Source organism: Petromyzon marinus, chromosome 12 (genome assembly GCF_048934315.1).
Source record: "Petromyzon marinus isolate PM22_M1 ecotype Great Lakes invasive population chromosome 12, UKy_Petmar_22M1.pri1.0, whole genome shotgun sequence".
Classification (NCBI taxonomy): Eukaryota; Metazoa; Chordata; class Hyperoartia; order Petromyzontiformes; family Petromyzontidae; genus Petromyzon; species Petromyzon marinus.
Genome location: NC_133678.1, coordinates 4,773,189 through 4,792,898, shown reverse-complemented (window position 1 = coordinate 4,792,898; position 19,710 = coordinate 4,773,189). Strand labels below are relative to the sequence as shown.

The following is a 19,710-nucleotide window of genomic DNA, read 5'->3' as shown; positions in this document are numbered from 1 at the left end:
CTCAACGAAGTGGCTGATGGAGTGGTAATTTATAACCGCCAAAATACTCTAAACGTGGTGATGTTGATTCTAAATGTGGAGGGAATAACCGGAGGACCCGGAGAAAAATCCACGCGACCACAGGGAGAGAGAGACACGCAAACTCCAAATATACAGCAGCAGCAGGCGTCGTCAGGGTCGGGATCGAACCCACGACCTCCTGCATACCAGGCGAGGTAGTTAACATCTCCTGGCCACCGTGGCGCCTAGACTTGCTTGCAGCGCAACTGGCCATCAACATCCAACGCGGCAGTTCGCCATTCGCTTACCCGACACGAGCATCAGCGCGGCCCAGGCTGCGAAGAAACTCCGCGCGTCGCACCCCATCGCTAAGCCACCACGGACGCCAGCGCCTGCAACCGCCGCAGCATAATTCGTAAAAACGGGGAGCCGCGGCACACTGTTGACTACCACGCAGCTCCGTGGGTCCCCCCCCCCTCTCCAACACACCCACCCACCCCTCACGGTGTTGTGGCCCCCGACACTTCACGAGCCGAGGAGCTCCGTCCGTCAAATCCCACGGGGCTGCAACCCTGCGAGCATCTCTGAGGGCCCCACTAGAAAAGCACTTCTGAAGCGGGGTGCCAAAAGTTCTAAAGTGGCCCAAACCTAAACCCCCACTCCCCCACTCCCCCACTCCCCTACTCCCGTCGCCGGCCGCACGCGGTCTCATTCAAGCTCAGCGATTGTATTCTTCACTTTTCGAGGGGGGCCCTCCGTCCGTGCTCCCGCGCCAATGAAGTCTGGGGTACCCCCCCCCCCCCAGTAGTGGGTGAGCGAGCAGCGATGGTGCGGCTACTGTGGCTGGCTGGTGTCGACGAGGGGGGTTTTGTTGTTGTTGTTGTTGTTGTTGTTTCCCATTGCGCTATCGCGATGTACCCCGGGGCCGCGGCCAGTTCGAGTCCCAGGACGCGGCGAACGTCGCACGTCAAGCGGCGAGAGATGCCCCAAGGCTGACAGCATCGGGATTTCTTCCATCGGGGTTTTCATGGTTTTCATTTAAAAAAAAACCCGATCATATCAGATGGCCAAAAATCCGGTTGTATTCGGTTTTATTGCCGAAATCATTCCTATAATTATAGCCCCCCACCAAAGAGAAGACAAACAACAACGCGTTCCGCTACAAGATGATGGTCAAAGGTCGCAAAGACGCCGATGGAGTCTTGGCTGTCCGATGGCAGCGAGCGGCCCAAGCCGCAAAAGGTCGCCATCGAGCTGTCCAGCATCGCCACGTCCAGCGCCGCATCGGAGAGGAACTCCTCCTCCTCCTCCACCACCACGGCGGCCTTCGTTCACTCCGAGCTGAGGAGGAGCAGCCCGAGAATGAAGTCGGTGGAGAAGGTCGTCGTCGTCTTCATCGAGAGCAACGTTCACACGCCTTCTTCGACGGCGCGGTTGAGATGATCGAAGAGGACAGCCAATCCGATGACCCTGGAGACGATTGACGACAACTTGACTTGCCGGATTAAAAACCGTGGGTTTTTTTCGACAAAATCGTTTTTTTTATATATATAAAACCAATAACTCGATAAAATTAGTCCAAAAAAAATCGGCGGTTTTTTTTTCCACCCTTGAGATGCCCAAACCGCTACCACAGCATCCAATCCCTCGCTCGCAAACCACCTGGCTGTGAATGTCTTCGACCAGGCCAGGTGAGCGGCCGGCAAAGTCACGAAGCAGTTCCTCGAGGAGCCGCATGCGGCACAGGAGCCCGCGGGTTTTGCGCACCCCCCACCCCCCACCACTGCCTCTGACGCCACGACGGTCAACGCCTCGGAGCGTTGCAGTTTTATTGTTTGAGATTATTGAGAAGCGCGATGCCGATGACCCAAATCGCGGAGGGTGGCGCTCGACGTCTTCAGATTTCATGAAGCTAAGCTCCCGGGGGACATTTGTGAGCCTGGAAACTGCTCGCGAAAGGTGACCGCGTTGGTCAGTGTTGCACAAGCAGAGTTCACCGACAAAAAAAGACGGGAAAAAACGCAATACACTCGTTAAATCAACGCTGCCTTTGAAAAAAAAATGTGATTGGCGACGTTTCGAGCAATGACCCTTCTCCACAAAACACGTGTTAGCACAATTTTTAATATAGATTCACGGTCAAACATACCCTGTGACCGGCACGCCTTGGGGAACCTTCATCCAGCAGTGGACTGGCAGAGGGCGATACTGTATAATATTACCATTGTCGTTGGGTTTTAGGCCCATCAGTAAGAGTAGCGCATTTACTAAACCATCACTGCTCTGCCGATGAGACTCTGAATGTTGAAACCGGCGCGGAGTTTGCCTGCTTAAAACAGACCCTGGTGTTGATTTTAATTAATCTGTAAATACGGTGGTTCTGACGGACTAAACACACATATATATTTGATTTTCTTTTTTATTTACGTAGAGAAAGGAACGGAGATGTATATATGTTTATTTATGTATTTTCGTGTTTGGCTGCAAGCCTTGCTTGATGTTACGCGAACGTTACGGTGTTTCCAGCGAAGCGCTTGGGTGATTAACCCATGGTCGTAAATAATGATGAAAATCACAACGAATCAAAAAATCTCACCACCAACAATTATAATACATTGGTAGTCATGTCCTCCAAGAGTTTACTCAGATATTATAATATATTGTTGTACATATCGTTCATAGTACATCTTTGTGTTCATTCACGCCATGCATATACGCACAGATTGTTATTTGGATTATTGTTTTGGTGGCATTTGATTTGTAATTTGGATTCGTTCTGATATTTCGTGATTTTTTCTAAGTTTTGTTGATTATTTGTTCGACATTTCATTCAATGTCGTGGATCTGACAACTCAAACATTTCGCTGCACCCGCTATAACATCAGCTGAGCTGTGTATGCGACCAATGAACTTTGATTGATTGATGGAGCGTGTCTTATGTCGTACGTAGTTGCCTATGGATGTACACGGATAGACAGCCCGTTCGTCAATCTACTGTTGGATGAACGCCTCTCCACGCGGCAAGGAGTGCGTCGTGGTGTAAAGGTAACGGGCAAAGACGAGGGAGCATACATAAGTTCAGTACAACAACGGATTGTTCTGCACTGCCGCCCGTGGTCTTGGGCTAACTGAGCGACCCATAATACGTATCGACTGTGGGATATGATGCACCAAATATATTCCACGTCATATATATGGCAAGTAAATTTTATTTATTATTATTATTCAAGAGGGAGGGTGTAAGCAGGATGTTGAGATACCAGTGAGCCGGCTCGCTTCGCAAGAATATTCATCCGCGGCCGTGGAGCCGTCTGATGCGTACACCCTGTATATAAGGACCGTGTGATGCCTACACTCTGTGTCAGAGTCCCCACCACCACCAGCATGAGCTGCTCTTGAAACGAAGAGGAAAAAATAACCAACACGCCGGGGGCTCTCTCGCGTTCTTTATTCTCGACAGACCCAGCCAGGTACGTGGAACAGCAAGGGGCTTCGTTTCTCACTCGGTATGTTTTCCGAAACGCTGCAAAGCCTTCCTTAGAAGGGGGTGGGGGGTAGTAGGGGATATCACTCGAGGACAAGGTACACTTACCTATGCGTAATAATCTTTGGGCGCCACGGTGGCGAGATGTTAACTCCCTCGCCTGGTATACAGGAGGTCGTGGATTCGATCTTGACGCCTGCTGCTGTGTATTTGGAGTCTGCGTGTCTCTCTCCCTGTGGTCGCGTGGATTTTTCTCCGGGTCCTCCGGTTTTTTGCCCTCCGCATTTAGAATTAACATCACGCGTTTAGAGGATTTGGGCTGCGATACACGTCCACGTGATGATAAGCCGCTTCGTTGAGCGATCATTCGTTGAACTAATCATAACCTGGCACAAAAGTCCATAACAATGAGTAAAACTGACAAGGAATGCGATCGCTCGGGACACTTGGCCATTTAATCATCACCTGGGGGTTATGTTGACCAGGGGAGAGCGAGAGAGGGTGAGAGGAGTTCTGAATGCGGAGTGCTGAAGCGTGGTGTGTTACCTGGCCGTATGGCCCGGGGACGCTACCTGTTCGTGATCTTATAAAGACACCTTTGCTGAACACGGCGTGAGACGAACCACATGTTTACCGGGGAAGACAATTCCCTCTTACTTTTCAAGCAAATCGTTTTTAATTGTTCATGGCATAAGTCCGGTTTTTTTTTCCGCACGATTACACATACCTATACTCTGTTTGTTTGCGAGGGAGTTATTTCCATCGTATCGCACGCAGGAGCACGTGGGATCTGTTCCGGACCCTGGCGATGCCTGTTGCATATTTGAAGTCCGCCTGTTCTTCCTCTCCGTGGTGGTCGCGTTGATTTTTCTCCGGGTCTTCCGTTTTTGCGCTCCGAATTTAGAAACAACACGCGTTCAGATGATTTGGCTGCGACTATAAATGTCCACTTATGATGATGATGATAATAATGATGATATAAGCAACTTCGATGAGCTGTCATGAGTGGCCAGGTCACCTCTAAATAATAGCTAAGAGCTCAGTGCGCTTTACCTGGTCAAATGAAACAGTGACATTCAGAATATTGTTGTTATCGGATTCTGAGCGCAATGTCAAGTTGCCGAGCATCGATGCAGCATCGTAACCACATTTTACAACATATGATTAAAGTAAGTACATCGTCATCACCACCACCAGTTCCCGAAGAAGCTCCCAAGCATGCGGAGCGAAACGTTGGACCTAATACCGAACAGCACGCCGGTGCAACCCGAAATGCCACGGGCAGAGCCAAGTTGCTTGCGCGGTCGTCATGCAGCGTTTAACTCGCCCACGTGAATTCGCCGCTGTGTGGGTGCAGGCCGCGCGTGCAGGAGGCCCAATGCGTGCCAGCTCGCAGCCGACGATGCTGACGATGATCCTGCTGCCGATGATGGCGATGGTGATGCCGGTGCCACTCCACGCCACGACGTCGCCCGCGGGCTCGCCCAGTGCGATACGGGGCGTCGCACTCGGCCACCGCAGCTGCCGCGTCAGCTGCCACGACTCGCTCGGTCGGGCTGCGAGACCCGCGAAGCCGTTGGCGATGCTGGTGAGAGAGACCCCGCGACTCGGCGCTGCGTTTGTGCGCGATGCGCGTTGTGTTGGGAGCGGTGTTGCGCAGTACGCTGCTAAGCCCCGGCACTCCCCGAGTTAGATTTCTCACTCGCGGCTGACACCGGTGACGATGATTTGAGCCCTGTGCTGGGCCCTACCCGAGGTCGACTCAGCCTCAAATGAGTACCTGCTGCGATTGTGTAAACATCGGCATTTGAGAGACAAAGGCGGTCGGGCGTGGTGCAGGCCACCCACCCCCTCGTGTGCCGTGGTCGGCCTTCATGGGTGGTCACGGCTGACAGCACTTGCCCCAACAGTCCGTTAAAGGCTATACGGGGGATCTTTTTCTTTGATGAGCAATAGCATCAGTGATGGGCAAAAAAAGTAAAAAAAAAACACAAAATCAACATTCGTGAATAACACTGCCAGGCAACGGTCCATCTTCATAGTGCTATGAAGATGGGACATTGCCTGAAACGTCACTCGTTATATATTGTTCCATTTAAGGGCCACAGTGTTATTGAGGAACGCGTTGATGTTTTTGTTTTTCGCTTGTGAGCCACTGCTAACGCAGCAGCAGCATCACTAAATAATGAATCCATTTCCGAGGTGATGATGTGGACGAGGAGCGAAGCGGTGGTGCAGGCGGGCGGTCAGCGCGCTGCACCATGATTCTGTGGTTCTCGCACACCCCGGTTCCATTCCATGGCCGTGGAGGACGGCGTGGAATGATCTTCATCAAGCAGTGGATCGGAGAAAAGGGATGGAAATAATGATGCCAGGTATTATTCTGGGTTAACGATGGCAGTTGCAGAGCACTGAACTGGCAGTGTTTGGATCATGTTTGGATCATGTTTAGATCATGGGCTCGAAATGCGGATTTCAGCCACCCGCGATTAAACCGAGTTGGTTGGCTAATGTACGGCAATCATTTACACACTGCCCCTTTTAAGCCAATCCACTGCTGGATGATGTTCTCCCGAAGCCTGCGCGGGCAGCGGGGGTAGACTCACCACCGCACCTCGCCAGGCCGCGCGGTACGGTGTTGGTGAGGGCGGGGAACATGGCTGTGTCGTAGAAGTAGAGTACAACGATCGACTCCCCTGCACTGCCCTCTGCCGTCCGCCCAGTTGCATCCCAGCCCCGTGACACCCCCCCCCGTTTGCGCTACGCGGGTCGCGCCCAACCAGGCGCTATCCAGGATTCAACCCCTGCTTAGCTTTTCGAGATGTGGCGGGGACTCGAGCGCATTCCTGGACGACTTTGCTCATCGGCTCGGGACGTTCTCAGCGGCGGCGTCGCAGCGCTGAGCTTGCGCCGTTCACATCGCAGGGTTCGAAACGTGGATTTCACCCCCCTCCCTCTCCCTCCACGATTAATTCCGATTCGATTCTATTCGAGCGCATAGAGCCGATGGCGGGTTCAGCCGCCGGCGAATGGCGACACACACACACAACCTCCCCCTCCATCGAATTCAATTCCCACTGAAGTCTCCGCGACATGCGAGTCCTAATCGCGTGCTTACCGAACGCTGCACGGGGGGGGGGGGGGGGGGCTCTCTTCGGCGTTCCGTTAAACAGATCTGCTCCATCGAGTGCCGGGATGAGGAACGGGGGGTGGTGCCGGCCGACGCCGCCGCCGCCGCCGCGGGGACACCGAGGGAGGCCGACTCGGCACCCGCGACGGAACGAGGGTGGTGCGGCCTCTGCCTGCCACTGGCGCAGGGCGCTGGGCGCGGGGGGCGCGGCTTCTCCCAGGAGCAGGACGAGGCTGAGGAGGAGGAGGAGGCTGAGGAGGAGGCTGCGGAGGAGGCGAAGGCCCCAAGCGACCTCGGCGCTTCCGTCTTCGGAGACGCGAAGGCGACCCCCGTGGGAAGTTCCATCCCGGAGGCCAGGCTCTGGGAGCCCGGCGCGGACGGACTCCGGCCGAAGCGCTACGGCGGGTTCATGGAGCGGATGAGGGGCAGGCGGCTGCTGGTGCCGCAAGGCGGATCGTCGCCTGGCCAGTGGCAGCAGCAGCAGGAGCAGCAGGAGCAGCAGCAGGAGCCGCACGGCCTCGGCAAGCGCTACGGCGGGTTCATGAGGAGGGTCGGTCGGCCCTGGCTGGAGGCGGAGCTCAAGAAGAACGAGGGCTTCATGCGCCGACTCTTCGGCGTGTCCATCCGTTCGGATGACGGACAGTCGAGGGATTATGGGGGGCCCGCTGTAGCCGTGACCCCCTAAGTGTTCAAGCCGCATGACACCCCCCGCCCCCCATCCCTTGCATCGCACCTGCTAAGCAGCGGTCCCCGTTCATTCCTCCCCGCATTCTGCATTATGAGGTTCTAAACGCAACCCCCCCCCCGCCCCCCCCGCCTACCTTCAACCGCTTCTTGTGTTTAGCCGAATGTGCGTCTGAGTGATGCAACGAATCGCTCTCGAAACCGCGCAACTTAATACGTCATCGCCTTTGCAACTGCTTTGTCCACGTCCGAGCGAACAGCTGCACCACGGCCAAATTGAAAGGGGGCATTCGGGATTTGCAAAAAACAGCCGTTCGTGGTTCGCGAACGCGCAAGCGCGTGATGCAGAGCACGTCGATCGACGCTAGCGATTCAGAGTCCGGGTGTGGACGCAGCTCAAGAGAGCCACAACACGCACTCTCGACGCGCACGTAGCCCAACCGAGGAGGCAACGATCCATTCATAGACACCACCGCCCATTTCGAATCGCTTCCTTCTCAAAGTGGCGATTGAATAGTGCGAATGTGATGGTCCCATACATTAGACGGAGAGCGTTGTGGTTTTTTTTTTAAACGATGGAATACCGCGAATGTATTGGAGACTGGTGGCGGGACACATCTGCAGGGGCTGTGAAATAACAACGTAATTTTTCCTCCCCGAAATTTCACTCTGTTAATGTCAGCGGGCTGGTCTAGGAACGAATTACCCTTGGCATAGGCTTGGCTCAAAGTCGTGAAACGTACGAGCTTGTTGAGAAGGCGTGCTTTAAAGCCGAGTCGCTCTAATCGGTTTATCACGCAAGCTTTCGTGACCAATATCATCCGTAGAGATTTTTTTGGTTACATCGCGTGAATGTATAAATGTGTCGTTAAACCCGCCACCACCCGACACAGCCAACTAATAAGGCTTGTCACGTAAACAGAACGTGGCCAATTCGTCACGAGTACAGCACTAACCGGTGTGTTGGAGAGCAAAGCCACGACAATTACAAAACGTCGTTTCTCAGATTGTAAATGTTGTAGCTATGTCGGGTGGTGGCGGGTTTTAACGACACATTTATATATTTACGCGATTTAACCCCCCCCCCCCAAAAAAACCCCCCTCTAATGAGTGTCCAATTCGCGTGTCGTACGTAATGCATGTTGAACTTCTTTCGCGCCGTACGTAGCCAACCGTGCTAATCGGAGGTGCTGTTGTCCGGGCATGGGAGTAAGAGACTCAGCAAGCCACTTTCGACGTCAGCGTGCGCCTTCACCTTCCCATCGCCCCGCAAGCTTTTGGAGAGGTTTTTTTGCGGTGGTGCGTGCCTCTGATCCGGGGCGGTTGGACGCGAGGCTTCGTGCACAAGGTGGAGATTCGTGAAATATTCCTGAACCTCCCCTGGGCTGCGTGGTGGTCGAGAGATGGCAGTAGAGCAAATGGATTCGTGAAACAATCCGTGCGAATCTATTTGTTCCTCACCCCCCCCCCCCCCCCCATCGTACATAGGCGCCTCGATTTTCTTTAGATACCTCCAGTTTCATCCCAGATGCAAAAAGTCATATTAATAAAACATTAACAAAAAAATAAACATTGGCCTCACTTAAATCGAGCACCCTCCTGAAAATTGCGATACACTCAGGCGTTGCTGGATACGCGTTGCTGGATACACACATTGATGATAATTTTTCTTTATGTATTTCTCCCGACTCTCGACCTCAATCAGTCCATGAGCGAAGGGTGTTGGTTGCTACCACCTGGGGTGCCAAATGCGGCGAGTATCCACCATGATCAGCAGTGACGGACTAAGCTAGTGCGGGGCCTGAAGCATGATGTTATGAAGGGGCCCTAAATAAAAATAAAAAAACACGTAAATATTCAAACACAAATTTTTTACTTGCATAGTAAATTAATTGTATTTTTTCATTTGCTACACAGCCAGATAATACGACAAATCGCTAACCTTAAACACCCAGTCGTTCATAAAAGTTGAAGGCAGTTTAGTACTACAGTTATAGAGCAAGTGCAGAATCACTCAACCGGAATTGATAGCTTTAAATCATTTAGCGCGGGGCCCTTGAAAGTGCGGAGCCGGGAGCTACTAGTGGTCAGTACCCACCACCACGACCAGCTGGCATGCAGGTGTGCATATATTATAATATATACAGCAGTCTGTTACATAGACATGCTTAATATTCATTTTCACATTGCATGGATATTGCCAGTCACGTTGTTTGTTTTGCTTTTCCATAACGAGGCTCCCCGTGAAACATACTACGGTGTATCTATGGGACCACATTTTTTTCGCCAGTGTCAAACAAATATTCATACTGGCAAAAAAATAAATGGTCCAATAAATACAACAGCTTAACCCGAGCTGTTCATGCTTTGGAGTTTGCACCGTCCCTGTACTGTTCGCTCCATAGCCCCGGTGAGACAAAGCCATGAAATAGGCGCCCTCTGTTGTATGACAATCAGTTTCAAGGCCAATGCGTGCATTACCAACGCATATTTGTTTGCTAGTTTTAACACTTCGTATGTGCGATTCGCGCAGACTCGATGCCCTGCAATGGGCGTCTAGTTGGCGTTTGGACATCTGAACACCTCCCCGGTATTCATTGCCAGAAAGGGCGAAGCCTTTAATTTTATCCGACTCCGGTAACCGTCCTCTAACAATACCTTTCTCGTAAAAAGCTACCGGGGTGAGCTTGCCATAACCCATATTTGTCATCTAGAGATACAATGCTTCGAGAAGATGGGTGGGAAGCATGTGCCCAGCCGGTGTGGTACCGATAAACCGCTGGACAGGCGGATGTCCGAACGCAAGCAGCAATATATTAAACCCGAGAGAAAATCTCGCCACAATGTTACCTGCGGATGAAAGTTCCCGATTCTAAGAACCGTAATGACCCGTGCCACCCCACGCATCCCAGGAAATGGTAGAGCGATCCTTTCGGGGCGATCGCGAGTCCAGAGGCGGCTTCGTCTCTCGCTCGCTCTTTTCACCTGCCGACGAATCGTGAGCTCGATGTTCCAGGTTCATTCTTTCCCGCGTGTTCGATTGTGCTGCGCTAATAATAAAAAAAAAAGACAGTGGCCGAGACGACCCGCGTGGCTGTCACGCCTTGGCACACGAGACGATGTCAACTTGGGTCGGTTTGTCCGTGACTGTTGACAAGTTCTCTTCGAGGAAAGGCACGGGACGCTGTTGGAGACACGTTCCTACAATCGCACGCGTTGTGCAGCTGCACTTCACGCTAAGCATGCATACAAAAAATTGAAAAAGCGTTCATTCATTCAAACGCAGAGATCGGATTCGGTTTTGCACAAGTGTACATTTATAATCGCGTAAATGTGTCGTTAAAACCCGCCACCACCCGACACAGCCAACTAGTAAGCGTCGTCACGTAAACAGAACTTGCCAATTTGTACATTTGGCAATTTGTATTTGCTCACTTTCATATCAGAGACGAACAAGGAGGATTACACCAGATGGCTTGACAATGCTAAATATTCACCCGTACCATGTTGGTGACCGATGACGGGCCGACATAATTAAGGTTGCCGGGATCTCCATGCCACCTTGTTACGCGATAATAACAACTCCACCTTGCGACGCACCGCACCGAATTCGCTCATTCTGCACGATAACGACTCGGGGGGGGGGGGGGGGGGAACCACAAATCAAGCGGAGACTGCAGCCACGCGGTGAGCCGGTGTCAAATTAACCCCTCCCCCTCCAAGCTCTGCGGTCCTTTATTACATTCAAGGTGGTATACCGCCCAATTCAATGTTCATACATATTGGGAGTGATATTCTTGGTTCTTTTGGTAAAGTCACGTAGAAAGGAAACAATAAAATAATAATTGTTTAATATTTTTTATTTTATTGCTTCCCTTATACGTGACTTTACCGAAAGAACCAACAATATGAATCCCTGCAGTCACGAAAGCTTTAAACAAATTTTTTTTGCGGTACAGCAAAAATGTTGGGAGCGGTCTACATTTTTGCTGTATCGCCTTCTCCTGGTAAGACAGGTGTATGGCACCTCCTCGACTCCCACGGGAATGGATGTTTCGCAACTTTTGTACGATCCACCAAAACCACCTCATTGCCTCCAGTGCGAGATGAAGCGTGCGCCTCCAAGCTTGCCCACCTGTACGTTGAACTTCTTTCGCACCGTACGTAGCCAACCGTGCGAATCGGAGGTGCGGGGTAAGGACGACAAACTAAACACACGCAAAAAGCAGTTCTAAAGAAATGGGGTTTTCAATTTAGATTTTGACAGTCCCGTAGCTCCAGTGGCTTCCGAATGACGGAAGGAATAGCGTTCCGACCTCTTCCACGTACAATTGTTGACGCAGAAAAATAAACACACAGAACCGGTGGATAATCGAAGCATTTGCCTTTATTTGGATTAAGCGGGCAGGTTTACACAGTAAATTCAGACGTCGGACATAAAATAATGAACGAATGAACAGTCAAAACGGAGCAAAGCCGTCCACAAACAGGGGGCATTCCACACACGCTGGCCACGTCCCATACCACCAGCCACACAATAAAAGGCCACCCCAATGTCTGCACCCAGAGCGCGCCGTTCACAAACAAAGGGGTCATTCACAAAGTGCCGTCCGTTTTTTGTCCTCGCGTCAAACTTCTGTATGTACAAAAAAAAGTTACAGTAGAAAACGTCAGTGTAGAGATTTACAAAGAGGCGCATAGAGTAATGGGCGCGCAGATCACAATCCAAGCGACATTTTTTTAATATATTTTTTTCGTAGTATTATTATAGAAACTATTTTCGGCTTCACTTTGTTGGACTTGCATTCACAGTGTTAACCATACACGAAAGGAGTCAATTAAAGAAGACTTTAATCCCACATTCGATTGGGGGGTGTGTGGGGGGGGGGGGCTACATTCAGATACAACATTCCCTCTCTCCATCCAATGAATCCTTGCGCAATCTCACACTTCAACCCCTCCACGCAATAAAAGAGATAGGTACGTTCCACGCTGCTCTGCGTGCGTCCTCGCTCTCCACCAGGTGTGGGCGAGGGAGCACGATGCCTCGATTTAAATAATTTGCGGAGAGGAGGCGGTGGGTGGTGAACGCAGTGGCAACCCGGCTCCAACCAATACCGCCTTGTAGAAAGGAACAGAAGAGAGCGTGGGATGTTGGCGCAAAGCTTATCGGTCGAGCGGGGTCACATTGCGCGCCAGTGTCACTGGCTGGGCCACCCACCCACCCACACCACTACACCCGCCTCCATCACCGACATATGAACACGGCCACATTAGTTACAATCCACTTGCATGAAACAACAAACAAAACAACGTTACAAGATGGTATATATATCCACTGTTGAACAATTCCTTTAGCGAAAAAAATTGTATCCAAAACTTATATCGTTTTCAACTAAAGTTCTAATTTGTTTTATAACTTAACAAAAACGAAATTCCACCGTGTACAGTAAAAATATATCAGTAATACTGCCGTCCACCGAGACGTAATATGGTTTTTGCATGACACGTGGAAAAGGAATGCTAGCAGTGTTGTCGCAATAGCAGCATTTTGGGTTATTTCTTTTTGGCTTCGAGACAGCTCACCCCGCACACGACCGGCAATACAACACTGCACGCGCCTGCGACTACATGGCCCACACTCCCCCCACCCCCCCACACACAAAGACAGAGATCCCCACAAAGATCCCCCGGATACCCTAAACGGGCCGTTTGGGCAAGTGCTGTTAGCGAGCACCTATGAAGGCCGGCACTGCACACGAAGGGGTGGGTGTGGCCCGCATCACCCCCGGCCGTCTTTGTCTCCCCAGTGCCGACGTGTACGCATCGCACCGGGTACTCATTTGAGGCCCAGGACCGGTTAAGATAATCGTCACCGGTGTTGGCCGTGAGCGGGAATCGAACCCGGGTTGCCGGGTTCGTAGCGCAGCGCACTGACAGCTACACCACCGCTCCCCACTACACCGCCCACCCCCACGCGCACACACATACACTCGTAAACGCCACACGTCCTGCCAAGCATCGGAAAGTTAAATGCCAAGATACACGAGGGCAAAATTGTAGGGGGGGGGGGGGGAAGTCGCCGGCAGCATCAACGACAGCGACGACACGAGCCACTGCGGCAAATGGGTATCGAAGTGGAATTGAGAGCGATCAAGTGGTGGCTGGCGACTAAACTCAACGTGCGTGAGTTGGCAACACATCTGAATGGAAGGTCGATCGGTCGCCCAGTCGGGTCTACAGGGCGCACCGCCGTCGGCTATTCACGTTACCTCCCTCCGTGATCAGATGACAGAAGCCGTCATTGGCGATGGCCACCAGGAGGGAGCACGGGGCACGATCGTTTCGTCCGGATTCGAGACTTGAACGTGCGTGCACAAGCGAACCGTGGCAACTTTGCACAGAAGTGGCCAGCGAGCAGCGCAGCTGTCTCGTCAATTAAAAACCATTTCTCGAAATATTCATTTCATCGAATGGGTCTTCGAATGGGTCTTAGCTGAGCACGCGAACCTCGGCGCAGTCTTGACCTCCGTCACTTGACCGGCAGATGCCATCTCAGTTGCCCACTTAGGAGTTGGCAGCAAAATGCATCATTTCGTTAAGATTTTGGCAACGCCTGATTGCACCGCATGCTTTATTTTGCTTAACACACAATCATAGGAAATGAAGCCACCTCAGTCGGAGATGAATGAGAGCAATGCTCGCCGCGACTTCCATCGTGGCCCTAAATACCCATCAAAGACAAAGATCCCCCTCCTCCATGAAGCCTTAACAAACCGTTGAGGCAAGTGTTGTTGGCGAGCACCTACGAAGGCTGGCACGGCACACGAAGGGGTGGCCAACACCACGCCCGCCCGCCTTTGTCTCCCCACTGATGTTTGCGCAATCGCACAATGTACTCATTTGAGGCCGAGTCGACCGAGGGGTAGCCCCATGACCGGTTCACCGGTGTTGGCCGTAAGCGGGAATCGAACTCGGTTCATAGCGCAGCGCGCTAACCACAAACGCCACCGCTCCCTACAATTTGCCCGACTGCATCGTGGCCTAAATACTCAACGCGCACACACACACACAAACTAGGCAAAATCTAAAGACACGGTGAACACAATGAGAACCCGCCACAACCACCACCGTCTGAAGTTGTCCTCGGGGTGGGTGCATACGGACGGACTGTGAAAAAAAAAATACTACAAAGTAAAAACGATGGTACTGGACTCGTCTTTTTATATATATTTTTTTGTTTGTTTACAAATCTATAGCTTATCCAGATCTAGCAAGGAGAAGGATAAACAACTGTGTATCAACTTTGAGCAGGTTTTGGCAATTTGGTCTTCGAAAGGTTGTGCTGGTGATGCACAGACACGTTAAGGCACAGTCCCACCCCCCCGTGTGTGGGCTGGCAAAAAGGGGGGATCCATCACCACCAAACCCGGAGTGGCTCGCACCCCCCTCTACGGGACCCGGATGAGCCTTAACAGACTCTCGGGGTTTGTAAGTGCTGTTAAGCGAGCACCCATGAAGGCCGGCACGGCACACGAGAGGGATGGGTGGCCAGCACCACGACACGCACGCACACTCACACACGCAAACAGGCACGCACACACACACACACACCGCCTCTCCTATATACATCCACAGTTAGGTTCTGTTACATAAGTGCTTAGTGTCGGACGCCACTTTCACTCCCGATAGCTGTACCGTTGCGTATCTAATAATGGTTAAGGGTGGGAAGAAGTGGGGGAGGGAGAGGGGGGACAAGCCGTTCAAACGACAGTAGGGAGAACTTTTGAAACGGCGGTGGCTTGATGGTTTCGGACACCACTTTAAACACTTAAACGCGGTGCCGTTCCCGGCAGTTCAGGACCCCACGTGTGGCCAATGCGGCATTGCAATCGGAGGTTAGGGGGGGGGGGAAGACATCGTTGAAACTAGGCATCCAATGCTATGCACCTTGACATCAGCCAAACGCCCGGCTCCCTCCACCTCGCACCATGCAGACCACACTGCTAGCCCATGGCCGTAGACACCCCTCGGCAGCGGCAGAGACGGCGTCCCGAGACTACAAGTGCAGGCACATCGTTACACCAGTCATTACCCAAACCATCGACGGTGGACACAGTTCTTGGCCTCTTCTCAAAAATGCTGCTTAAAGAAGTTAATCTTACGTATATATTGTATCTATTAATACTATTCAATTACTATTCACCACTACTACTACGACCGTTGCTGCTGTTGCTAATACATCCTTACGCTTCAATACACACAAATGTGCAATAACTTTTATAAGAGCTGTGTTGACGAATCATTACACCCCAGACATATTTTTTACGCCACTCCGTACAAAAACACATTTTGGACACTGCCGTCGCACGAGGCGGCGATAGTGGAAACGAGCCGCCGGCAAACGGTGAACGTGGCTTGCCAAACTGACGCAAACAAATAAATTCACAGCCTCGCATACAAACCCCCTACATTCTTTACAGCCCATTGTGCAGCCGGCTATTCGATGCGCGGTCACACAAGTCTGTGCTCTTCCGTTGCAGATCCAAGTGTAGAAAAATCCTCTTTAAACCCCTGCCAAATATTACAAAAGAGAATATCAACAGTTACGCGTGTGCACCAGCTTTAAACATTTACCATCACGGACCTGCTATTTTCACCCGCATTGACGAGAATCTTCCCATTGAAATGCACACGCACGCGCACGGGCTCTTGTTACAGAAAGGGCGCCGCTTGTTCTACAGTTTAAAGCATTCGTCTTTGTTTTGTTGAATGCGTAGCCGTTGCGTTGTTATACAAGCCGACGGGCAGGGGAAGAGCGCTGTGTCCGAGTCTCAAATTATCGCCGCCAACGGCTACTCCAAGGACATTGCAGAGGGTTACCGAGAGAAAGCTGCAGGTAACTAAAACGCGTTGACGGCGGTGGTAGAGAGAGAAAAATTAACAATAATCATCACACGTTTTTGAGAAGTTGTTAGAAATGTTCCTTCGTGAACAAATGCTCTAAACGAGGTCTTGTTTTTGTTTTAAAGAGTCGTGGTTGTACATTTTCTTACAAAATGAGAGACCATGGCTTTTTTGGTCACAGGAAAGAAAAAAGGCAAAAAGGATGAAATGTTTCTTTAACGTGCCCGACGATCTACACAAAGCAGCCGACGGCTGGGCGCTTGCGCGTGGGCCGAGGGGTCCCCGCTCGCCCCAACCTCGGGATGCCGACGTCAGGGATAAGTTGCTCCAGGGAGGGAAAGGGGAGCAGCAGCAGGGGCACGGGTTGGTGGTGGTGGTGGGGGCACGCTACCACCCATCCATCGTCACGATTACATTCATTCTGTATCACCGTTTTAACATTCCTGCTCTGTAAGAGGTCCTGGCATTGAAAATACAATTACGGGCACGCGCTGCCAAACGAATGCGAGGTGCCGCGTTAAGCGCTTGTACAACGTTTGCATATTTTTTTTCTCTTCCTCGCCGACTTCCATCGGACCTGACAGGCAGCCGGCGGCGGCGGCGGCAACGCGACGCGCTTCGCCGCACGTCGAGAACGACGTGAGCCGAACGAAAGCCGCGCACACGAACCCCGAAGGCAGACGAGTCCGGCGGAGTCGTCTCTTCCCGGAGAGCCCCGTGGAAGCGGCCCACAAACAAAGCCAGCTGCAGCGACAAAAAAAAAATAATAACCCCCGTGCAAGTTGACCTCGCTTTGACTTCACGATATCCCTGCCGTCTCCAAAGGGCCAATTTGGGCAAGCAAAAAAAAAAGCGTGACCGATGTAAGCACCAAGATCTTGCCAATGCGCGCCGAAAAGGGAACACGTGATACGGGCTGCCCAGAAAATCGGACCGAGGGTTTTGTCCGTGGCGCACGAACGCTTCTGTGCGGCAAGACACACGACGATTCGTTACCCAGCGCCTCTGCTGGAGACGCAAGGAATGGGAAGAAAAATAATAATCCACACGCAATTAAAACTTAAGAAAGTTAACGATTCTTCAAAAGCCCTACCCGGGGGTTCCTGGATTCCACTCCGCTGCGCGCCCTTCGACTTTTGTCGCAAGCGTACATTCAGGTGCCCAACAAGGGCACGGGCTCGCGTATATTCTTTTGCACAGCGAAGACGTGCAGGGTTGGCGCCAAGGGAACAGGCAATGGAGAATAACGTTTCTCTCTCCTCGTAAAACTACCGGCATGGCAAACCCAACGCGAGCCTCGGCCGCAGAGGCTCACAAGGAAGATGGAGCGAGAGGGGAGGCGGGGGGAACTGTAGGCTATCGTCCTCGGCAAACGGGGCTGAGAATTTCCGGTGGCGGTCGCGTGCCAAGCTTGAGCAGCCACGTTGACCACTTTCGAAGGAAATTTAAAAAGGGGCAGAAATTTACGTTGTGTACTTTTTGCTGGAGGTTTCGAGTGACGACTGTGTCGGGAGCGAGTCGCGTCGTTCCAGTACAAACCCGCCGTCCGATTCCGTGAATTACAAAAACAATAACCACAGCGCGCGCGCGCCCGAGCTCTCCCACAGAAAAGTGTCGCCAGCATTGTTTTTTTAAGTTTCATTCTCCCACCTCACCTCAAGCATCCATAGTGCAAAAGGGTGGACGCAGACCAACGAGGGACGATCGTAATAATGCCAGGGCAAAAACGAGAGTCTCGGTAAACCTGCGACCGATCGAAACACACCGAGCCGAACGCCTGGAGTATGTGGGTGGGTGGGGGCGTAGGGGATGGTGGGTGCCAAAGTGTTGGAAGGAAGAGGGCTTTCGGAGCTCAGTCATTGAACCGCTGGCAGGCTTTCTTCCAGCGACACGCGGTGCACCACATGTCCTTGTTCTCCATGCCGTACACCTTGCGGCACTTCTTGGCCTCCCCACGGCTTTTCCTGCAACGAAAAAAGCGAGGGGGAATACGTCAGCGTCGGACTTTTGGCCGGCCGTCGGACCAACGCGGTCACCCCGCGTCACGCGCTTTCCGGCGCGCTTCTGCGGCCGTCTGGAACGATCTTCCTGCCCATATTAGAAAGCCAACTGGAGCTATGCACCTTTAAATCATTTAGATAGAAAACTCATTTCTTTTAAAACTGCTTCTTGCGTTTGGTTTGGTGTCCTTCCCCCGCACCTCCGATTAGCACACTTTTATACATACGGTGCGAAAGGAGTTATACATAGATACATACTTTAGACCCGAGCGGCAGTTACCACAGCGACGTCAGCCGAAACATATAATTACATTGCGCTTGAAATTCGTTACGGGTGACAAATTGTGATCGAGCCCAGGTCTCAACAGAGCGTGTTAGAGCCCTGTGCTGTGAGATCGCAGTGCTCTCTCTAAATCAGGGGTCAGGGAAATCTTTTCCTTACTCACCGAAGGCTGAATAAGGCTTTCACAGTTAACTCTCACAATTCGGGCGGTGACGTGGCCCAGCGGTAGCTAGCGTTCACCGCTTGTCGTAGAGGTGTGGGCGCAATAAATAATAATAATACTACGCGCCATGTGACTCGGCGGACATTAATGATACCCCGACGCCATTAAAAAAAAACAAGGGGAGTAGGCCGTTGTGTGCCTAGCGTCATGGTCCAAATTTGCCAAAATGAAAAACTACCTGCCAATATCCTCAATTGGGATTCCACACAGCAAGGAACATTGCCCCCTGCTGCGAAAGCACCGCAGGCTTCGACTGTGAAACACAACACCTGTGCCATAGCCATAAGAATGGTGCGAATGCCATCCTTTCGAAAAACTTGCACCTACCAGGATGGTCAACGTGGGAAGGTGAAGGGGGACTAATCAGGTAACCAGTTCATCTATACTAAAACTAAACTTTTGATTCTACTAGGTAAGGCCCACTGAGCTATACAGCTCTTTTTCAGAAGCAAGCTGCCCACAAATGAAAGCTCAACGAAGTGACATATCACGTGGAAGTTTATAGAGGCCAAACACTCTGTGCGGCGTGCTACCCAGGGTCATACGAAGCTACGCTCCTCGAAAAATGTATCGATTCTCTTACACGACGCTCAATACGCAACGTGCATCGCGACCCTATAGGAAGCGACATCAAAAAATTGAACGAGTTCGATGCATACTCTTTGGTTCTATTCGGTAAAGTCACGTAGGTAAAAAATAAAACAACAAAAATCACGACGTTTCGGCCACAACACAAGCGGCCTTCATCAGGTGAAGGGACCAGACTGTCTCGAGGACAGCGCTGGAGTGAAACACAGCCACGCTCAGACCGCGACCTTTAAGCTGTGTGCGAGGAAACAAGGTGCCTTGACAAAGGAATTAGCATAAAAATAGCATTTGATTGGCCGACTTATCATAGAGGTGGTGTACGTGCGGTGGACTTGCTGTTTGGCGCGGGGGGGGGAGGGGGAGTTTACCTATTGATGGTGTGAAAAGGGAATTTTTAAGAGCTGTGAAAGT

General features: G+C 51.7%; 2 protein-coding genes across 6 annotated transcripts in view; one reads left to right on the top strand and one right to left on the bottom strand.

The window, feature by feature from the left end:
• The first annotated feature begins 3,227 nt into the window (after nucleotides 1–3,227).
• LOC116941653 (uncharacterized) lies at nucleotides 3,228–11,664 on the top strand. Its single transcript, XM_032952952.2, has 3 exons — nucleotides 3,228–3,470; nucleotides 4,842–5,072; nucleotides 6,658–11,664. The coding sequence occupies exons 2-3, from the start codon at nucleotides 4,863–4,865 to the stop codon at nucleotides 7,297–7,299; spliced, it is 852 nt and encodes a 283-aa protein (XP_032808843.2). The 5' UTR covers nucleotides 3,228–3,470; nucleotides 4,842–4,862; the 3' UTR covers nucleotides 7,300–11,664.
• Nucleotides 11,665–11,667: 3 nt separating this feature from the next.
• The window catches only part of LOC116941655 (uncharacterized), a 76,659-nt gene continuing 68,616 nt past the window's right edge, over nucleotides 11,668–19,710 (bottom strand). For all 5 annotated transcript variants that reach the window (XM_032952958.2, XM_032952957.2, XM_032952954.2 and 2 more), the window contains one exon: nucleotides 11,668–18,169. In XM_032952958.2, the coding sequence (XP_032808849.2) occupies nucleotides 18,058–18,169 (112 nt within the window). In that variant the 3' untranslated portion in view covers nucleotides 11,668–18,057. The remainder of the gene's footprint in view (nucleotides 18,170–19,710) is intronic.

Coding starts and splice junctions, on each gene's coding strand:
- LOC116941653 (XM_032952952.2), top strand. CDS start 4,863: ATGCGTGCCAGCTCGCAGCCGACGATGCTGACGATGATCCTGCTGCCG. Junction 5,073..6,657: donor CGAAGCCGTTGGCGATGCTG/GTGAGAGAGACC, acceptor TCCGTTAAACAG/ATCTGCTCCATCGAGTGCCG.